Below are 15418 nucleotides of genomic sequence, written 5' to 3'. Positions count from 1 at the left end.
AGGGTTCAATCCTTGGCATCCTATGTGATTCCCCAAGCACAGCCAGGAGTGATTTTTGAGTGCAGAACTAGGAGTAAGCCCTGAGCACTACCAAGTGTGGCCCAAAAAGGAAAGAAAGAAAGAGAGGAAGAAAGAGGGAAGGAAGGAAGGAAGGAAGGAAGGAAGGAAGGAAGGAAGGAAGGAAGGAAGGAAGGAAGGAAGGAAGGAAGGAAGGAAGGAAGGAAGGAAGGAAGGAAGGAAGGAAGGAGGAAAGAAGGAATTCCTTGCTACTAGTGACAAAGAAATTGAGTGAAATGGAGAAAGAGAATTATGAAGACCATTTGAAGGAAGGAATTCTGGGAACAGAGAATTCTACCTTTAACCCGACCAGTCAAAGACAGCTCCTGCAGGAGAGCTCATGTGTTGACTGGGCCTCTAAACAGCCCAGGCAGACCTTTCCTCACAGGCATTATGCAAAGGGGCGTCTGGGCACCCAGAGGCCACAGAGCTTCTCTACCCCTGTTGCTTGCCTGTCTGACCCCCTTTCCAGCAGACACTCACCTGGATAGATCCTCAGGAGCATTCCCTGATCCTGCAGGGAGGTGTCATAGGTGGTGAAAAAGAAGAAGATGACAATAAGAGCAGCCTCCAACACTAAAGCCCACAGGGGCAGACAGCCCCGCACAGACCGTGGGTACTTGGAGCCCATCCTGTGTCAGTCTCCTTAGAGAGGCGCCGCCAGCACCAGGCATCATCCCACCCCCCCCCCCCCCGCTCCCACGCCCACTTGAGGGAGTGGTAGGGGAGACACCCGCCAAAGGGCTTATCTCTGACTTCAGGGCTGGCTCTGCAGGTCTGTCTATGGTGTTAACACCGGAGCAGAGGGACTATAATAGGAAGGGGAGGAGAGGTACTTATTCCAATACTAATCCATTCATGCAGTCCTTCATTTATTAATTAGTCCAACAAGTCGGTGGTGCATTCCTGCAGACAGGCAAGTAAACAAAAGAAGCTCAGTTTATTTGTTTTTGTCTTGGGGTCACACCCGGCTGTGTTCAGGGCTTTCTCCTGGTGGTGCTCAGGGACCAAACCCAGGTGGGCTGCGTGCAAGGCAAGCGTCCTATCCACTGCACTATCTCTCTGGCTCCGAAAGGGCTCTGTCTAAAAGAGGACATTCTAGGCCAGGGAGACGGCTCAGAGGGCCGGTGTTCATGCTTAGGTGGGTGGAGCCACACTGGGGATAGCCCCAGAGCACCAGAGAGTGTGGCCCCTGAAACATAAATAAAGGAGGTATTCATGGGCAAGAGCAGGAGTGCCTCCTTGCAGATATGAGCCCAGAGTGGTTCGGGTGACTGCTATGTTGGAAGCCCACTGCCACCACAGGGTGTGTCACAATAACCCAGACTGTATATGACCCCTGGTAACTGCAACAAAAAAGAATTGATAAGGAAGGGGGAAATAAAATACATGAAGGAAGCTCATTTGTTGGGCACCAAAACAGAACACTCCTTTACTCATTACTTCCATTCCCCCCTCACTATACATATCCTCGCATGAACAGCAGAGAATGAATGCAGACTTCTATTTTACAACTGGGAAAACAGGCTCAAAGGCTTGAGACCGGCAAAAATTCTCTTTAGGATCGGTACCCCAAGACAGGCTTCCCAGTGAGCTCTTAATCAGGATGTGTGGAATGAGAATGAATCAAGTGGGTGAAAACAAAGCAGAATTAAATCCTGGGGAGGCTACAGATAGACCCCTGGAGGACCAACTCTGCAGAATTACAGTTGAAATTATTCATATCTGAAGCTGTATTTAAACACATTTGTTTCTAATTTGTTTAAGAGGAGAGGTGGGGGAGAAGAAGGCTTGGGTCTAGTGCTACATAAAACCAGAAAAAGGACTGACCCAGTCTTGGGCTAAAGTTACCCCCAATCTGGTCACTTCCTCACAGAACAATGCCCAAGACTCTGCTCGGGTCATGAGATTGTAGTGAGATGGTGAAGGTACCTATAGTACCCTCATCAGTACCCACAGGGGAGGACAGACCCCTGGGATGGTATTTAGTATGCTTGAGGCGTAGCTCTAACACGGTAGCTAATTTCTCCTATGGATTGCTCCCTTGTTGGCGGCGGGTGGCACCGCGGGGCTGGGGGTCACCCTAGGGGTTTGCAGGGCTGGGAGAGGGGCGGGACCATTCCATTCTGTATGGGGGCTCAACCCTACCCGCCTACAGGTGTACAATCAGCCCAGGGGTGAGGCCTGGACCCCCAGAATAGCGCCAGGTGAGGAGCCTTACAAAACCCCAACTTCGGGCATTTTCGAGTTTTGCAAAACTACCTTTTTGGGGTTTGGTTTGTTTTGTTTTGGGGCCACACCCAACAGTACTCAGGGCTTACTCCTGGCTCTGTGCTCAGGAATCCCTCCTGGCTGGGCTCAGGAGACCATATGGAATGCTGGGGATCAAACCCTGGCAGGCTGCATGCAAGGCAATTGCCTTACACAGTGCACTGTCGCTCCAGCCAAAACACCCTCCATTTTTGATTTGGGGGTATTTTTCTTAACTACCCTCTGATATGGACTGGAGCGATAGCACAGTGGGTAGGCATTTGTCTTGCACGTGGCTGACCCGAGTTTGATTCCTCCATCTCTCTCGGAGAGCCTGGCAAGCTACCAAGAATATCCTGCCCGCATGGCAAAGCCTGGCAAGCTACCTGTGGCGTATTTGGTATGCCAAAAACAGTAACAACAAGTCCCACAATGGAGACGTTACTGGTGCCCACTCGAGCAAATCGATGAACAACGGGATGACAGTGCTACAGTGATTGCTCCTGCCTGGCAGAGGACAGGGTAGGGAATACACATCAAGAAAGGGAGGAAGGGGACCAGAGCAATAGTACAGCAGGTAGGGCACTTATTTTGAATGCAGCCAACCCAGGTTTGATCCCCAACACCCCACATGGTCCTTCAAGTCTACCAGGAGTGATCCCTAAGCATCTCCAAACAAATAAACAAACCAATAAAAAGGGATGGAGGTTCTGAATGAGGTAGGGAGAGAGGGCAGGAGAGGAGGAAGGAGGATGAATGAAAGCAGGAGGGAGGAAGAAAAAAATAAAAAGTTTACTGACCTTTTATACTGACTCCAAGCACTGATCACTGAATTAAGAATTTGGGGGCAGGGGAAGCAAGATGAGATAAAACTAAGCTAAGAGTTTCAGAGAGGCAGATTTGGGCCCAACATAAGTGAACAGTGTCTTGATTATCGTATCTGCCCAATGAAATAGGCTACTTGAGAGGCAGAAAATATCCTGTATTCTGTTCCCAGCAGATTGCTGGGAGTTGGCTTTTTGGGTCACACCCGGCAATGAACAAGGGTTACTCCTGGCTTTGCACTCAGGAATTACTCCTGGCAGTGCTCAGGGGACCATACGGGATGCTGGGAATCGAACCCGGGTCAGCCACATTCAAGACAAATGCCCTACCCACTGTACTATTGCTCCAGCCCAACTTGTGAAGTATCTAGAAGTCATTAATATTTGGTTCATTGGAGAGTTTATCACCTTGGAGAATCCTTTCATTTTTTAAAGTCTATTTTTTGTTCCATTTATTTATTTTTGTTTTGGGTCACATCTTAGGTGCCCAGGGCTAATTCCTGGCTCTGTGTTCAGGGATTACTCCTGGCAGGGTTCAGGGTACCATCTAGGGTGTTGGGGATAGAATCTGGATTGGCAGTCTAACCCTGTGTATCCTGACGCTGCCCCAGTGAGGGGCAAACTGTTCACTTGACAGAGGCTTTTCCTTAACTGAGGAAAATGTTCCCTACAGGTCTGTCTAGTGTTCCCAATAGGTCTATCAAAATAGATTCTCTCTTCTCCTCTGCCTCTTGCAAAGAGCCCCTGTTTTCTGAATGTGCTTCTGGATTATTTTGGATTACTCTGCCTCCAAATATTTTATGTAGGTCACCTGCTATAGAAAAGCACAGGGATCTTGGGCAGATAGGACATAAAAAAATAGGATAAAATATTAATTGTTTAATCTAGGAGAGGTGAATGTCTTTTCACTTTACAGTTCTTTCAGCTTTTTTTTTTTTTTGGTAGGGGATACTCTCAGCCAGTGGTGCTCAATTCTTATTCCTGGCTCTGTGTTCAGGGATCAATCCTGGTGGGATTCTAGGGAACCGTATGGGTTGCAGGGGATCTAATCAGGTAGGTCATATATAAGAAAGTGCCTTAACCTCTGTATTGTCTCCCCTGCCCTTCAACTTTTTTTTATTGGGGGGGGGGTATATGTTTGAAGTTTTTATAAGAATGTTGAGAAAAATACTCTGTACCCATTGTTTTTTTTCTTCCTGCAACACATTTGACAGATACCTGCATGTTCTTTCCCTTACCAGCTCAGATCCAACAACAAGATCTTTTGAGGGGGCCGGAGCAATAGCACAGCGGGTAGGGCGTTTGCCTTGCACGCGGCCGACCCGGGTTCGATCCCCAGCATCCCATATGGTCCCCCAAGCACTGCCAGGAGTAATTCCTGAGTGCAAAGCCAGGAGTAACCCCTGAGCATCGCTGGGTGTGACCCAAAAAAGCAATAAATAAATAAATAAATAAATAAAATAACTCTTCAGTGATTTAAAAAAAAAAAAAAAGATCTTTTGACTATGGTATCCTTAGTATTGGTGCTCAGCCCATGCTCAATAATCACTGAAGCAATAAAAGCTGCCATTTCTGGGCTGAGGAGATAGTATAGCGGGTGCTGACTTTGTGTGCAGCTGACTGGCTTAGATCCCCAGCACCACATACAGTCCCCTGAACTTTTCTAGGAGTGATTCCTGAGTGCAGAGTCAGAAGTAAGCCCTGAGCACAGTTAGGTGTGGCAAAAAAATAAAGAAAAAAACCCAAAATAAGATAAAATAGGGTTGGAGAGATAGTATAGCAGGTAGGGTGCATATAAGCACCCTACCTGAGCTGTATCCCCGGCATCCCATAGAGTCTCCAGAGCACCCCCAGGAGTAATTTCTGACTGTAAAGCCAGGAGTAACCCCTGAGCATTTCTGGGTAAGATCCCAAGACAAAAACAGAAACAAACCAAAAAATCAATTAACTAGGTAAAGGCTGCCATTTCTGAAATGTCATGCACAGGATTAAACATTTTCGCACACTTTACTTCATTTTCTCTTTCTCCCAAGTCTTCGAGTTACAAGTATTTGCATTGTTGTTTTACAGATGAGGAAACTTCGGTTCAGAGAGGTGGTATCAGTGCCCAAAGTCGTCTGGCAGAGCTGGAACCCAACCCAACCATCTAATGGACACCATGGCTGTGGTGTCCGTTGTCTTCCATCTGCTAAATTACCCACAGTCTCAATCTGCTCCTGAATTGAAGAGGATGCGTGGTTCTGCTTTCCTCACAGGTTTGTTGCAAATGTGAAAAACTGCAAACTCCTGGCAATCTGGGGTGGGACAAATGAAGGTGGGTAGGTGGTGCCATGACAGTGGAGTCATGATCTGAGTGGCCAGGCTTCCTCCAGCTCTGACCAATTCAGGTCAGACCTGAGACTACAGCTTTACTGTGTAATTGTGCATTTTTTGGTAATATACAGGACTCACTGAGAATACTCCTCAAGCCTTCCTTGCCTGACTCAGCATCAGAAAGCTCCGTTGTGGGCAGTCACCCTGGAGGTACATAGGCCCTCCATTCTTGGCTGGAAGTTTGTTCGTCCCAAGGGTGTGGTTCTTCTCTGGGCATGCCTGGTTGAAGTGTTGCTATGCCAATCTTTCATCCATTAAACAAATATAAGCTATGGTGTCAGGCAACTTGAGCTCAAATTCTGGCTCTGCAAATTATTAGCTACACAGTTCCTTTCCCTGAGCTTGTTTCCTCATCTGTAAATGGAGAAAATCGGTGCTAATCTCATGGGGTGACTGTAGAGGTTAAGTAAGGGAGTGCACATAAGTAGAAAGGACTCGATAAATGCTTACAATTATTATTTTGTACTAGCTTTGTATACTTACCGTAGAAAACTTTGAAATGGAAGAAACATCTAAAGCTTAAATGTACCCGTGATTTCAATGTCTTCAAAAACAACTCTATTATTTTGTGTATATCATTTCAGATATTTTTTATTTATGTGAAGTTGTGCCTTATTTTTTTCCCTCCTTTAAAAAAATGGGGTTATATAGCATTTATCTTTTCTTTCATGGTAACTTACCTTTTTCTTTCATGAACAGCTTATTCATGAAAGCATATTATAAGCAGTTTCCAAGCCAGGAAAATCTTTCTACAACACTATAGTATAATGCTAGGAGACTGGGCAATAATCCCAGACCTCCTATGTTTGAATTCCAGCTCAGCTCTATTACTTACTGTGTGAGCTTAGGCAAATGGCATAACTACTCAGAGCTACAATTTTTTTTTCTAATCTGTAATATGGCAGTAGTCATAATCTACCGGTCGTTGTATGTATTAAATAAAGTTGCTGTATTAAATCAAAATGCACATAGTTTTTAGAATGGTGAGTGCATATCATAAAGTCAGGCCACCTCTTGTTTGACCCTGCCTCTTCATGGAATATATAGGTTATTTCCAAACTGTATCTGTTCTGAACAATATAATAAACACTATCCATTCACATTTTTTGGGGTGGTGGGGGCAGGGGCATACATGCATAAGGGGTGGTCATCACAATATCTGGACTTTTCTCCTCCTGTGGCACAGGGACAAAGCTCAGGCAGCTTGGACAGCACTGCATGATAGGCTTGAGGGGAAGGCACCGCTGAACGGTAAGAATGCAGTTTCCTGCTTTGTGAAATGGGTGTGATAATCTCTCTTTAGCAGAGCTATTTTATCTCAGTTTAAGTGCAAATCCCAACCCCTTGGCCACCAGGAAATCCTAGAAGTGACATCTCTAAATTTCTGTATGGCCCTTTGTCTCTTGGACCTTGGACAGAGAGCCAATGATTGCCTTTCATTGTTTCATTCATCTCTAAATGAATTGCTATTGTCTTCTTTAGGTTCGGACTAGCTATCCAGGTATAGGTGTTTTTGTTTCTTTTGTTTTTGGCTTTTGGGGGCACACCTGGCATATTCAGGAGTTACTCCTGGCTCTGTGTTCAGGAATTACTACTTGAGGGTTCGGGGAACCATCTGGGATGCCTGAGACTGAACCTGAGTTGGCTGCATCCCAGGCAAATGCCCTACCTACTGTACTATAGCTCTGGCCCCTAGGTGCAGGGTTTTGAGGGACCCTGTGGCCGACAGGAAACCTGCATCATTTCAGTCCAGTTCCACGCTCTGATGATTTCACAGGGTTATTTCAGGGCTGAGAGGGGAGAGGCTGGCATTTGGCTAGAGCTAATGGGACTTTGGCTGTGGTTGGCCAAGAAAAGAGAAAGGCCAAGGGCCATGTAGAACAGAGAGTGAGGGAGAGGGAATGAGAAGGAATGAGATAGGTAGTCTTACAGCAGGTGAGCTTATGGAAAGGTAGTCACTCCCATCATGCCTCTCTAGCCAATCACAGATTGACAACCATTTACAGACATCAGAGCATGTGCCCGTAGTATAAGATTTGATTTTACTCAGCTGTGTATTGCCCTCAGCCACACCCTCTTTTTCCCCCCTTTGTGGATCACACTACACAATGCTTAGGGGCTACTCCTGGCTCTGCACTCAGGAATTACTCTTGGCAGTGCTGGGCGGCGGGGGAAGGGGGGAGAGGATCATATTGGGTGCTGGGGATTGAGTCCCATGTCAGCCACATGCAAGGCCAATGCCCTCCCCGCTGTACTATTGCTCCAGCCCAACACACACCAATTTTGTAACCCTGTTTTCCCTGAGTGTCAGTTTTTTCATCTGTATAGTAGAGCTAACATGCCCTGTTTCTAAATAGAGGGTTAAAAGTATCTCCAGTAGGGATCTTGGCAGGGAATGGCAGGTGACTCAGTAAAGGACACCAGTGAGGAGGTGTACGAATTAGGATTGAAACCTGTTTGTCCTTTTCCTCCTCTCACATAGCCCGAGAATAGTTTCCAGCCAAATGCTCCAATAGCTCCCAGCTACTCCACACTTCTGCAATCTCATAGAATGTCCTTGTTAGGAATCTATTTGGTGTCAGGACCAGACAGTGAGCTCCAGAAAGTTGGCACATGTCCCCAGGACCTCTCTCATTATTTCTCTGGGTTACTCACATTACACAGGGTGCCACCGCATTGTCCAAGACAATAGGGACATAGTGGGGAGTTGTAAGACCACATATATGACCCCAACATCAAGGAGGTAGCTGTTGGCTACTCCACACTGTTGCCTAGGTAATCTATACCTCTGCAATCATAGAGAAGAGCCCTTCCTGGGGTCTGGAGTGCCCATGGAATGTGGAGACAGGACCTCAACATGAGCTTGTCGTCCCATATGCTTTCAAGCCTCCAACCATATTGATTTTGGTCCCAACTGTATTGTCCTTCATGAATCAATCCTTGGCAGCTAAAATCTTTTTCTGCTGCTCGAAGCACAGAATTTCATTCAGATCCTTTCACAATGACAGGCAGCCTTAGAGGAACTTTGAGCTTACAGAGTTTGTTTTCCTTGGCTTCTCAGTGCCACTTTATCAACATGCTGGAGTAGAGGTGAGCAATGAAAATCAAGTGTACTGTTAAAGCAATTACTTGCTGTTACCTTCTGCATGCCTGGCCCTGAAAGTTCATTATCCCGCTAGTCTTAAAACATACCTGTGTGTAGTCAGAGGCTCTGAGAGATTCTGTAACTTGCCCAAGCTAGTAAGTAGCCAAGCTGGAATTTCAATTCTTGACTAAAATAATAGGTACTCTTGCCATTTTTCTAAACTGCACCTCTACAGAGTATAGATCCAGTCCCTAAACTTTTACTTAACTAGATGAACAAAAAAGCCCACAATTTTGGAGCAGCACTGATGAAAAGCTACGCATGAGAGCAAAAGCAGAAAGGAGGGAAGATAAAATTGTAGTGGGTTTGAGAACGTTTGAATCATTAACGCTTGCTTCCCAAGGGAGGCCTAGAAATGGAAGATGGTTCACCATCTGACCTACTTTGAAATCCTTAATAAATGCAATGGGCTTTTTTGCTCCCAAGCACTGGTTTGTTTGTTTGTTTTTGTTTTTAAGACTGGGTGGCAGGAAGAAAGAAGGATCAGTACTGTAAGACCAAATTCCTCCTGGGGATGGTGTTGCTCATAGGGCAGGAAGAGAGCCAATAGTTCCAGGGCAAAACAAGATGGTGTTCATTTCCTGGAAGTTTTTATGTGCGGGAAGACCACCTCACAGGCCCCTGTGATTTAACACAGCCATCTAACACAATCTCCTATCAAGTAAGATAATGTATAATGTATACATTTACGCATAATGTAAAAATGTGTATGTTCAATAGCAAAGAGCAGGCTAAAAAGTCGTTATCAAGGATGATCATTGTCTTGTTTAATATTAACAGCAATAGGAATAATAATATCATAATATCACCCATTGGGGAAAACTGGAGAAAAAAACCCATAGATTTTCCAGAGGCTTTTTGGCTAGTAAGAATAAGTGGCTGTTAAGGTGTTAAGATGCAAGGTATTCCTGCTTGCTGCAATTTCTTCTTTTACATATTCTTTTTCTCTTACTACAAAACACAAAAAACAAACAAGCAAACAAGATAAAAAAAAAATGCCACAAAAAAACACCCAAACTTTCCTGGCTTAAAAAATGCTATCTTAAAAAAAAAAATTCTATCTTAACATACTTCGCTGGGGAGTAAGGAGGTGTAAATAAACAAACAGAGCACCCAGTACCACCATGCCAAGCACAAAATGGGCGCTCTAGGAGAATTAGGTGGAAAGGGTCGCAGGCTCTGAGACCCGGCCTCTTAGGGCCAGAACAGCAGCGTCCAGCCACGCCATCAGCCGCGGTGGTGCTGGCCCCAGCGCCGGGGTGGACACACCCCGCGACGCTGACGCTTGGCTGAGTAGAGCAGGCGTGATGCCCGAAAAGCCCGCCGCCCAGCCAGCTCTGCGGACGTGGAGCCCGGGACCCGCCGCTACACACACAGCCCGCACCCTCGCGCGAGGTCGCGCGCACCCACAGCCCCGCCCTCCGTGACGCGACCACCAAGGGGCGGGCCCGGAGTGGACCCGCCCCACTCTCCATCTGATTGGCCGCCGTGCTGTCACCACGTCGCTGGAAGCTGGCAGAGTGTCTGGGCGTGTGTGTGTGTGCGCGCGCGCGTATGTGTATGTTTGTGCGGGGTTTGCTTTGTCATTCATACCCCCGTCGCGCTCTGACGCGGCCCTCCTGGCTGAGAGCTTCAGAATCTGCAGAGAAGGCCCTTGGCGCTGCCTCGGAGGCTCCCGGTGGGGAGGATGCTGCGAGCGCCTTACATAATGACGCGACTGACTGAAGCACATGTCAGCTCAGAAACAGCACATGCCACACAGACCCGGGCCTCCCGGTTTCATTCGGGACTCATGTAGCCTGCGATGAATATAGTACGGTACGCTGTAGTACATATTATAATACAATAAAACGAAGTCCGGTAACAACGAAGGTACCTCCGCAACAAGGCTAATATAGGATGTTATATTTATAGGGCCTATTTATAAGCCTCTATTTAAATCTTTTCTGATAGGCCCAGGCGTGGGCCCAGACACCATAATGATTGGCGCATTCTTCTGTCCTTCAAAGAGGCGGGTTCTAGAGTCCGTTTTGCCTTCGCGGGTCCTACGATTGGTCAGCTGAGGTGCAGCAGACCCTTCTATTGGCCCTGCGGTCAGTCCGTCAGGGCAGAGGAGGCGGGGCAGTTGGCTGGCTGATGCTGGGGCGGGCGGGCCCCGGAATTGTCATTTCTTTGTTTCCGAAAGCGGAGGAGGCTTTGAGCCCCCCCTCCCCGTCCCACCCCCTCCCCCCGGGTGCTGGCTCCATGTCTGTGTGACCAGCCCCAGGGGTAGAGTCCAGGCCCGAAGCGGGGCGGGCGGGCAGGCTGCGGCGGCGGCGGCGGCGGCGGCGGCGGCGGCGGCGGCGGCGGCGGCGGCGTTGAGGGACGGCGGCGGCGGCGGCGGCGGCGGCGCGGGCACCCGGCCCCCCAGCGGGAGGATGAAGCGGCGGAACGCCGACTGCAGTAAGCTCCGCCGCCCCCTAAAGCGGAACCGGATCACCGAGGGCATCTACGGCAGGTGAGCGGCGACGCCCCCGCCCCCGCCGGCGCGGGCCCCGCGGCCCCCGGCCGGCTCTGGAGGGGCCGAGCCCCGTTATGTAACCCCGACTAGGCCGCACGCCCGCGCCGGGGGCTCCTCGGGGGAACGCTGCCCAGGGGGTCGGCGGCCGGCCGGCCGGGGGTCCGCTCCGTGGGCGCGGGGCGTGGCGAGGGCCGGCTCCGGGCCGGGAGGGCGCGGCGGGCGCGAGCACCGGGAGCAGCCGCGCCGCCGTTGGGAGCGCCCGGGCCCCGCCGGGGGGGGGGGGGGTGGGGGGGAAGGGCGCCGAGCCCCTCCCCAGCTCGCGCCCCCCTGGCTCGCGCCGCGGGGCACCGAGGGCCCCCGCGGGTCCCGACCGGCCGCTGCTGCCCTCCCTCTCCCCGCCCCCAGCCCGGTTCCGGCCTGGGGGACGCCGGCCGCAGCCGGGAGGGCGCGTGGACCACATGCACCGGGTGGGGAGAGGCTGGCCAAGTTGGGAGCAGCCGGGGTGCCCGAGGTCCCCCGACCGACCAGGCAGGTGGCCACGTCGTCTCGTCTTTCTCCTTTTACTTCTCTTACGGGATTTCAAACTTGGCACCAAGGCTGAAGCCGACACCCCGGAATCATGCCCCGAGCGCTCTCGCTCCAGACCAAGTGTCTTCTTGACAATTCCGAATAGTTTTCTTCGAACTATTGAAAAGAAATTTCCTCCAGCCTTGAATATTTTTTTTCCTCCAAAAGCAGTGCCGTTTAAGTAAAAATTGGATTCTGTAACTCCGAGGGCGGGGAGCAGACAAGAAGCAGGTTCATGAGGCTTTTTTGGGGCAATCACAGCTTCCCTAGGCAGAATTTCTGTCCATGGTCAGTTTTTGATTCGTCTCAGAATCCATTCTTAAATGGTACTGTCCTTGGTTCAAGAGATTATTTTAGTGCGTAGTTTGCAAAGGATATTCTCAACCTGTGGATATATAGGTTTAATTGAGAACTCGTGGTGTTTTACCGTTTAGTTTTAGTGGTGGAACCGAGAGACTCGGCCTGGGAGGTAGCTGATGACATTCGAGTTGTCTTGGCATAACTGTACACCTTGCACATGCTGTTGTCTACGCAGATGGAATGATTGCAGTTTCACAAGCAGCTGATTGATGAAGACATTGGTCATTTCTTCACTTGATGTTTAAAATGTTCAAGTTAAAAGGTTCTTGGGTATGGCCTTACTAATGAGCTATAGGTTGTAGGATGGATTCATTCATTCAGCAGATAATGTGCCTGGGCCCTATTTTGGCCAGGAGATTAAAAACTTTATAGTAATGAGTAAAAACATAAAAATCCACACAGAGTCAGTCAAACTTGACCCTTTTAACTAAAACTGTAAAAGCATATCCAGTTTTTCCTGATAAATTTAGTGAGTGGATGGAGGGAAAATCTCTTCCAAGTTTCATTCATGCTCTATTTTTCTTGAGTAAAAGACGTTTCTCTACTCCCCTTCCCCCTCTGAAAAAGATTTGAACCCTCTAATGTTAGTTACTGACACAACAGAAAAAATGTATTAAGTAGAGTTGGTAGACTACAGATAACTGTCATTCGAATGATGGCTAGAGTAGCATGATGATGCACCTCCATTTATAGTAAGAACATTGGGAATTCCTGGTTTACAGATCTTCTGTTGTCTTTCAATTTCCTTTTTTGAACACATTTGCCCATTTTAGTACCTGCTCCCATAGTAACATCTTAACTGATGTGAATCATTGTGAAGAATGCATTCATTGCCTATTAAACGTCTATTACTTTACAAATGATTGTTTGGAATTTGAATTTTCTTACCCTAAAGATTAATAGTAAATATCCCCTGCCAGTTACTCAGTAGTGTCATCTGTAAAATTAAAAATAAGTAGTGCCTCAGTTCCTCATTCTGTTCACTGAAGAGCATTCTCCTCTGTTGTGCTCTTTAAGTTATGTGTTGATAAAAGGTTTATAAATATATGCCTATTAAAACATTGTATGGTATATCAGATGAATGTTTTAATTCACATGTATGTTTTATGTGTTTTGGAGTATTATAAGCTAAAGAACAGCATAATTTTTTTTCTATTTTAAAAAAGGGATTCAGGGAATGTTCAATTACTAAGGCAGACACAATGAATGGGCTGGATATAAGCGTCTGAGAAGTTATAAATGTTAGATTTCTATTAATCATCCAACTGAATCTGTGTTAAATTTGACTTGTCATTTTTACACCATCTACTGCCTATTTTGTTTCTCAGCATCTGGTAAATTTTGGTCTTGTTCTACAAAGAGCTGTGTTTTGTTTTTTCCTGAGACTCTTGTTGACAACTCTAATAACTACTGTGCTGTCTCATAGCCGAACATTTCATGGACTTACTATTTTCATGTTCTCAAATTGTACAACTTTCAGAATTCTGTCATGGTAAGGAGACACTTGTAATTAAGAGAACACATTGCTGCATTGCTGGCATCAGAAAAAAAAATCTACTTTCAAACTCAAAATCCCAGCTCTGGGACTTTGAATAAGCAGGATATCAGTAGCTTTGAGCTACAAATTATGAAATTCTTTATAAATTCTAATGTGATATACAAATATTATTTAATATGTTCTCACAGTTCACGTGATTTTATTTATTTGGGTTTTTTTTGGGGGGGGTCACACCCGGCATCGCACAGGGGTTACTACTGGCTCATGCCCTCAGGAATTACTCCTGGTGGTGCTCAGGGGACCATATTGGATGCTAGGAATCAACCGGGGTTGGCCATGTGCAAGGCAAATGCCCTGCCCCCTGTGCTATCGCTCCAGCCCTTATTTTTTTAATTTTAGAAGACAGCTAAAAGTTTGGTAAACTTTAAAAACAAAAATTGAGTAGTCAAAACAAGGGGCAGCTGCTGCTTGATTTTGCTGGGGGTAAAAATCCCATTGCTGAGGCATTTCTAATCATGGTCTTTAGTTCAGCAACTGTGGCTGAAGTGATTGTCAAATTATACCATTTATTGTTAGCTTATGGCTATGTAGAATTGTTTCAGAGGCAGGTAAGGAGGAAAATGGACATGTTAATGTTATCTCCATTTAGATTTATTTGAAAATTGAAACATAGAAATAGGCCATTTCTTTCAGAGTAAAAGGTGCAAGATTGGTGATATCTGTCATACTTAAAAACTGAGCTGGTACAGTGCCTGACAAAGAATGCAATGCTCAGTAAACATCAAGTGAGTGTATTACTACATAAATGAATGTAAGCTAATCCATTCCATTTAAAAAAAACTTAAGAACTTACTATGATCAGAGAATTATGGGAGGTACAGCATAAAACATGGATCTTTATCCTCAAGGAGTTTATAATCTAGACTATAAAAATACTTATAGTTGTATAGAGGTTTTGAGGTTCCAAGGAACTTAGAGTTCTAGTCATATAAAATCATTTTTGTTGAATTAAATGTTAGCTTTCTATTTTAATTGTAAATTTACCTGATAAATTTACAGCTTAATTTTGCCCTATACTATTTTATGATGAAGTAGACAAAGTGAGGGAATATTTTCAACTCAAATAAGATGTAAACTTACTTTGGGAATTATGGAAGTAAGTTATTAATAAGAGATAGTAAAATGAATAACTCAATTTTAACTATTACTTTTTTGAGGTCCTAGGGTTTTATGGCAGTGATTCCCTGTGTCTGTCTTCACATGTTCCCGACATTCCCAACAGTAATATCTAATTACAAGCAGTGACTCTCCAGGTGAGGTGGAGGTGGAGTGCTGTCTAGTTTTTAAAAGCCTTAAGGGGATTCTGTGTGGTTCACCCACCTTTCACCTTGTTGTACTCCCTTCTCCTTTCCCCTGAGAATTACTGACTTTATGATATGAAAATGAGATTGAATAGAAGACAGAGGCAGAGACATGCTCAAAGTTCTTGTAGTTAAAATAGTTATTCATGTAAGTCTACACATTTCCCTCTCTGTTGGAAAATAGTAGGTTCCATTTGGGTATGATTTGGTAGATTGTTTTAGATCTGGGAGTGCTGTGAACATTAATTGATATGGAAAATTTTCTAGCATTCCCCAATTTAATATTTAAATGTATTAAATAGTTATGTTCTACTTTTGGATAACAGGGAAAACCTGTAGTAAGAAGGCTTGTGTTTAAGCTTCAGCAAACTGTTTATTCTAGATACTTGTTGAAAGAAGTGCCCCTTCACTTGTGAATTTATGAATATTTCCTGTCTTCACTTGCTGGCTTCTGCTGTGTTAAAGCGTGGTGCAGTGTAGTGC

At 46.2% G+C, this 15418-nt stretch overlaps 2 protein-coding genes across 3 annotated transcripts in view; one reads left to right on the top strand and one right to left on the bottom strand.

The window, feature by feature from the left end:
* RHCE (Rh blood group CcEe antigens) overlaps positions 1-688 on the bottom strand; it is a 43573-nt gene extending 42885 nt beyond the window's left edge. For both annotated transcript variants that reach the window (XM_055139135.1, XM_055139136.1), the window contains exon 1: positions 541-688. In XM_055139135.1, the coding sequence (XP_054995110.1) occupies positions 541-688 (148 nt within the window). The remainder of the gene's footprint in view (positions 1-540) is intronic.
* A 10297-nt stretch (positions 689-10985) lies between these two features.
* MACO1 (macoilin 1) overlaps positions 10986-15418 on the top strand; it is a 78777-nt gene continuing 74344 nt past the window's right edge. The window contains exon 1 of the mRNA XM_055139124.1: positions 10986-11146. Coding sequence (XP_054995099.1) covers positions 11067-11146 — 80 coding nt within the window. The 5' untranslated portion in view covers positions 10986-11066. The remainder of the gene's footprint in view (positions 11147-15418) is intronic.

Source organism: Sorex araneus, chromosome 5, assembly GCF_027595985.1.
Source record: "Sorex araneus isolate mSorAra2 chromosome 5, mSorAra2.pri, whole genome shotgun sequence".
Lineage (NCBI taxonomy): Eukaryota > Metazoa > Chordata > Mammalia > Eulipotyphla > Soricidae > Sorex > Sorex araneus.
This window is presented reverse-complemented; position numbering and strand designations above follow the sequence as displayed.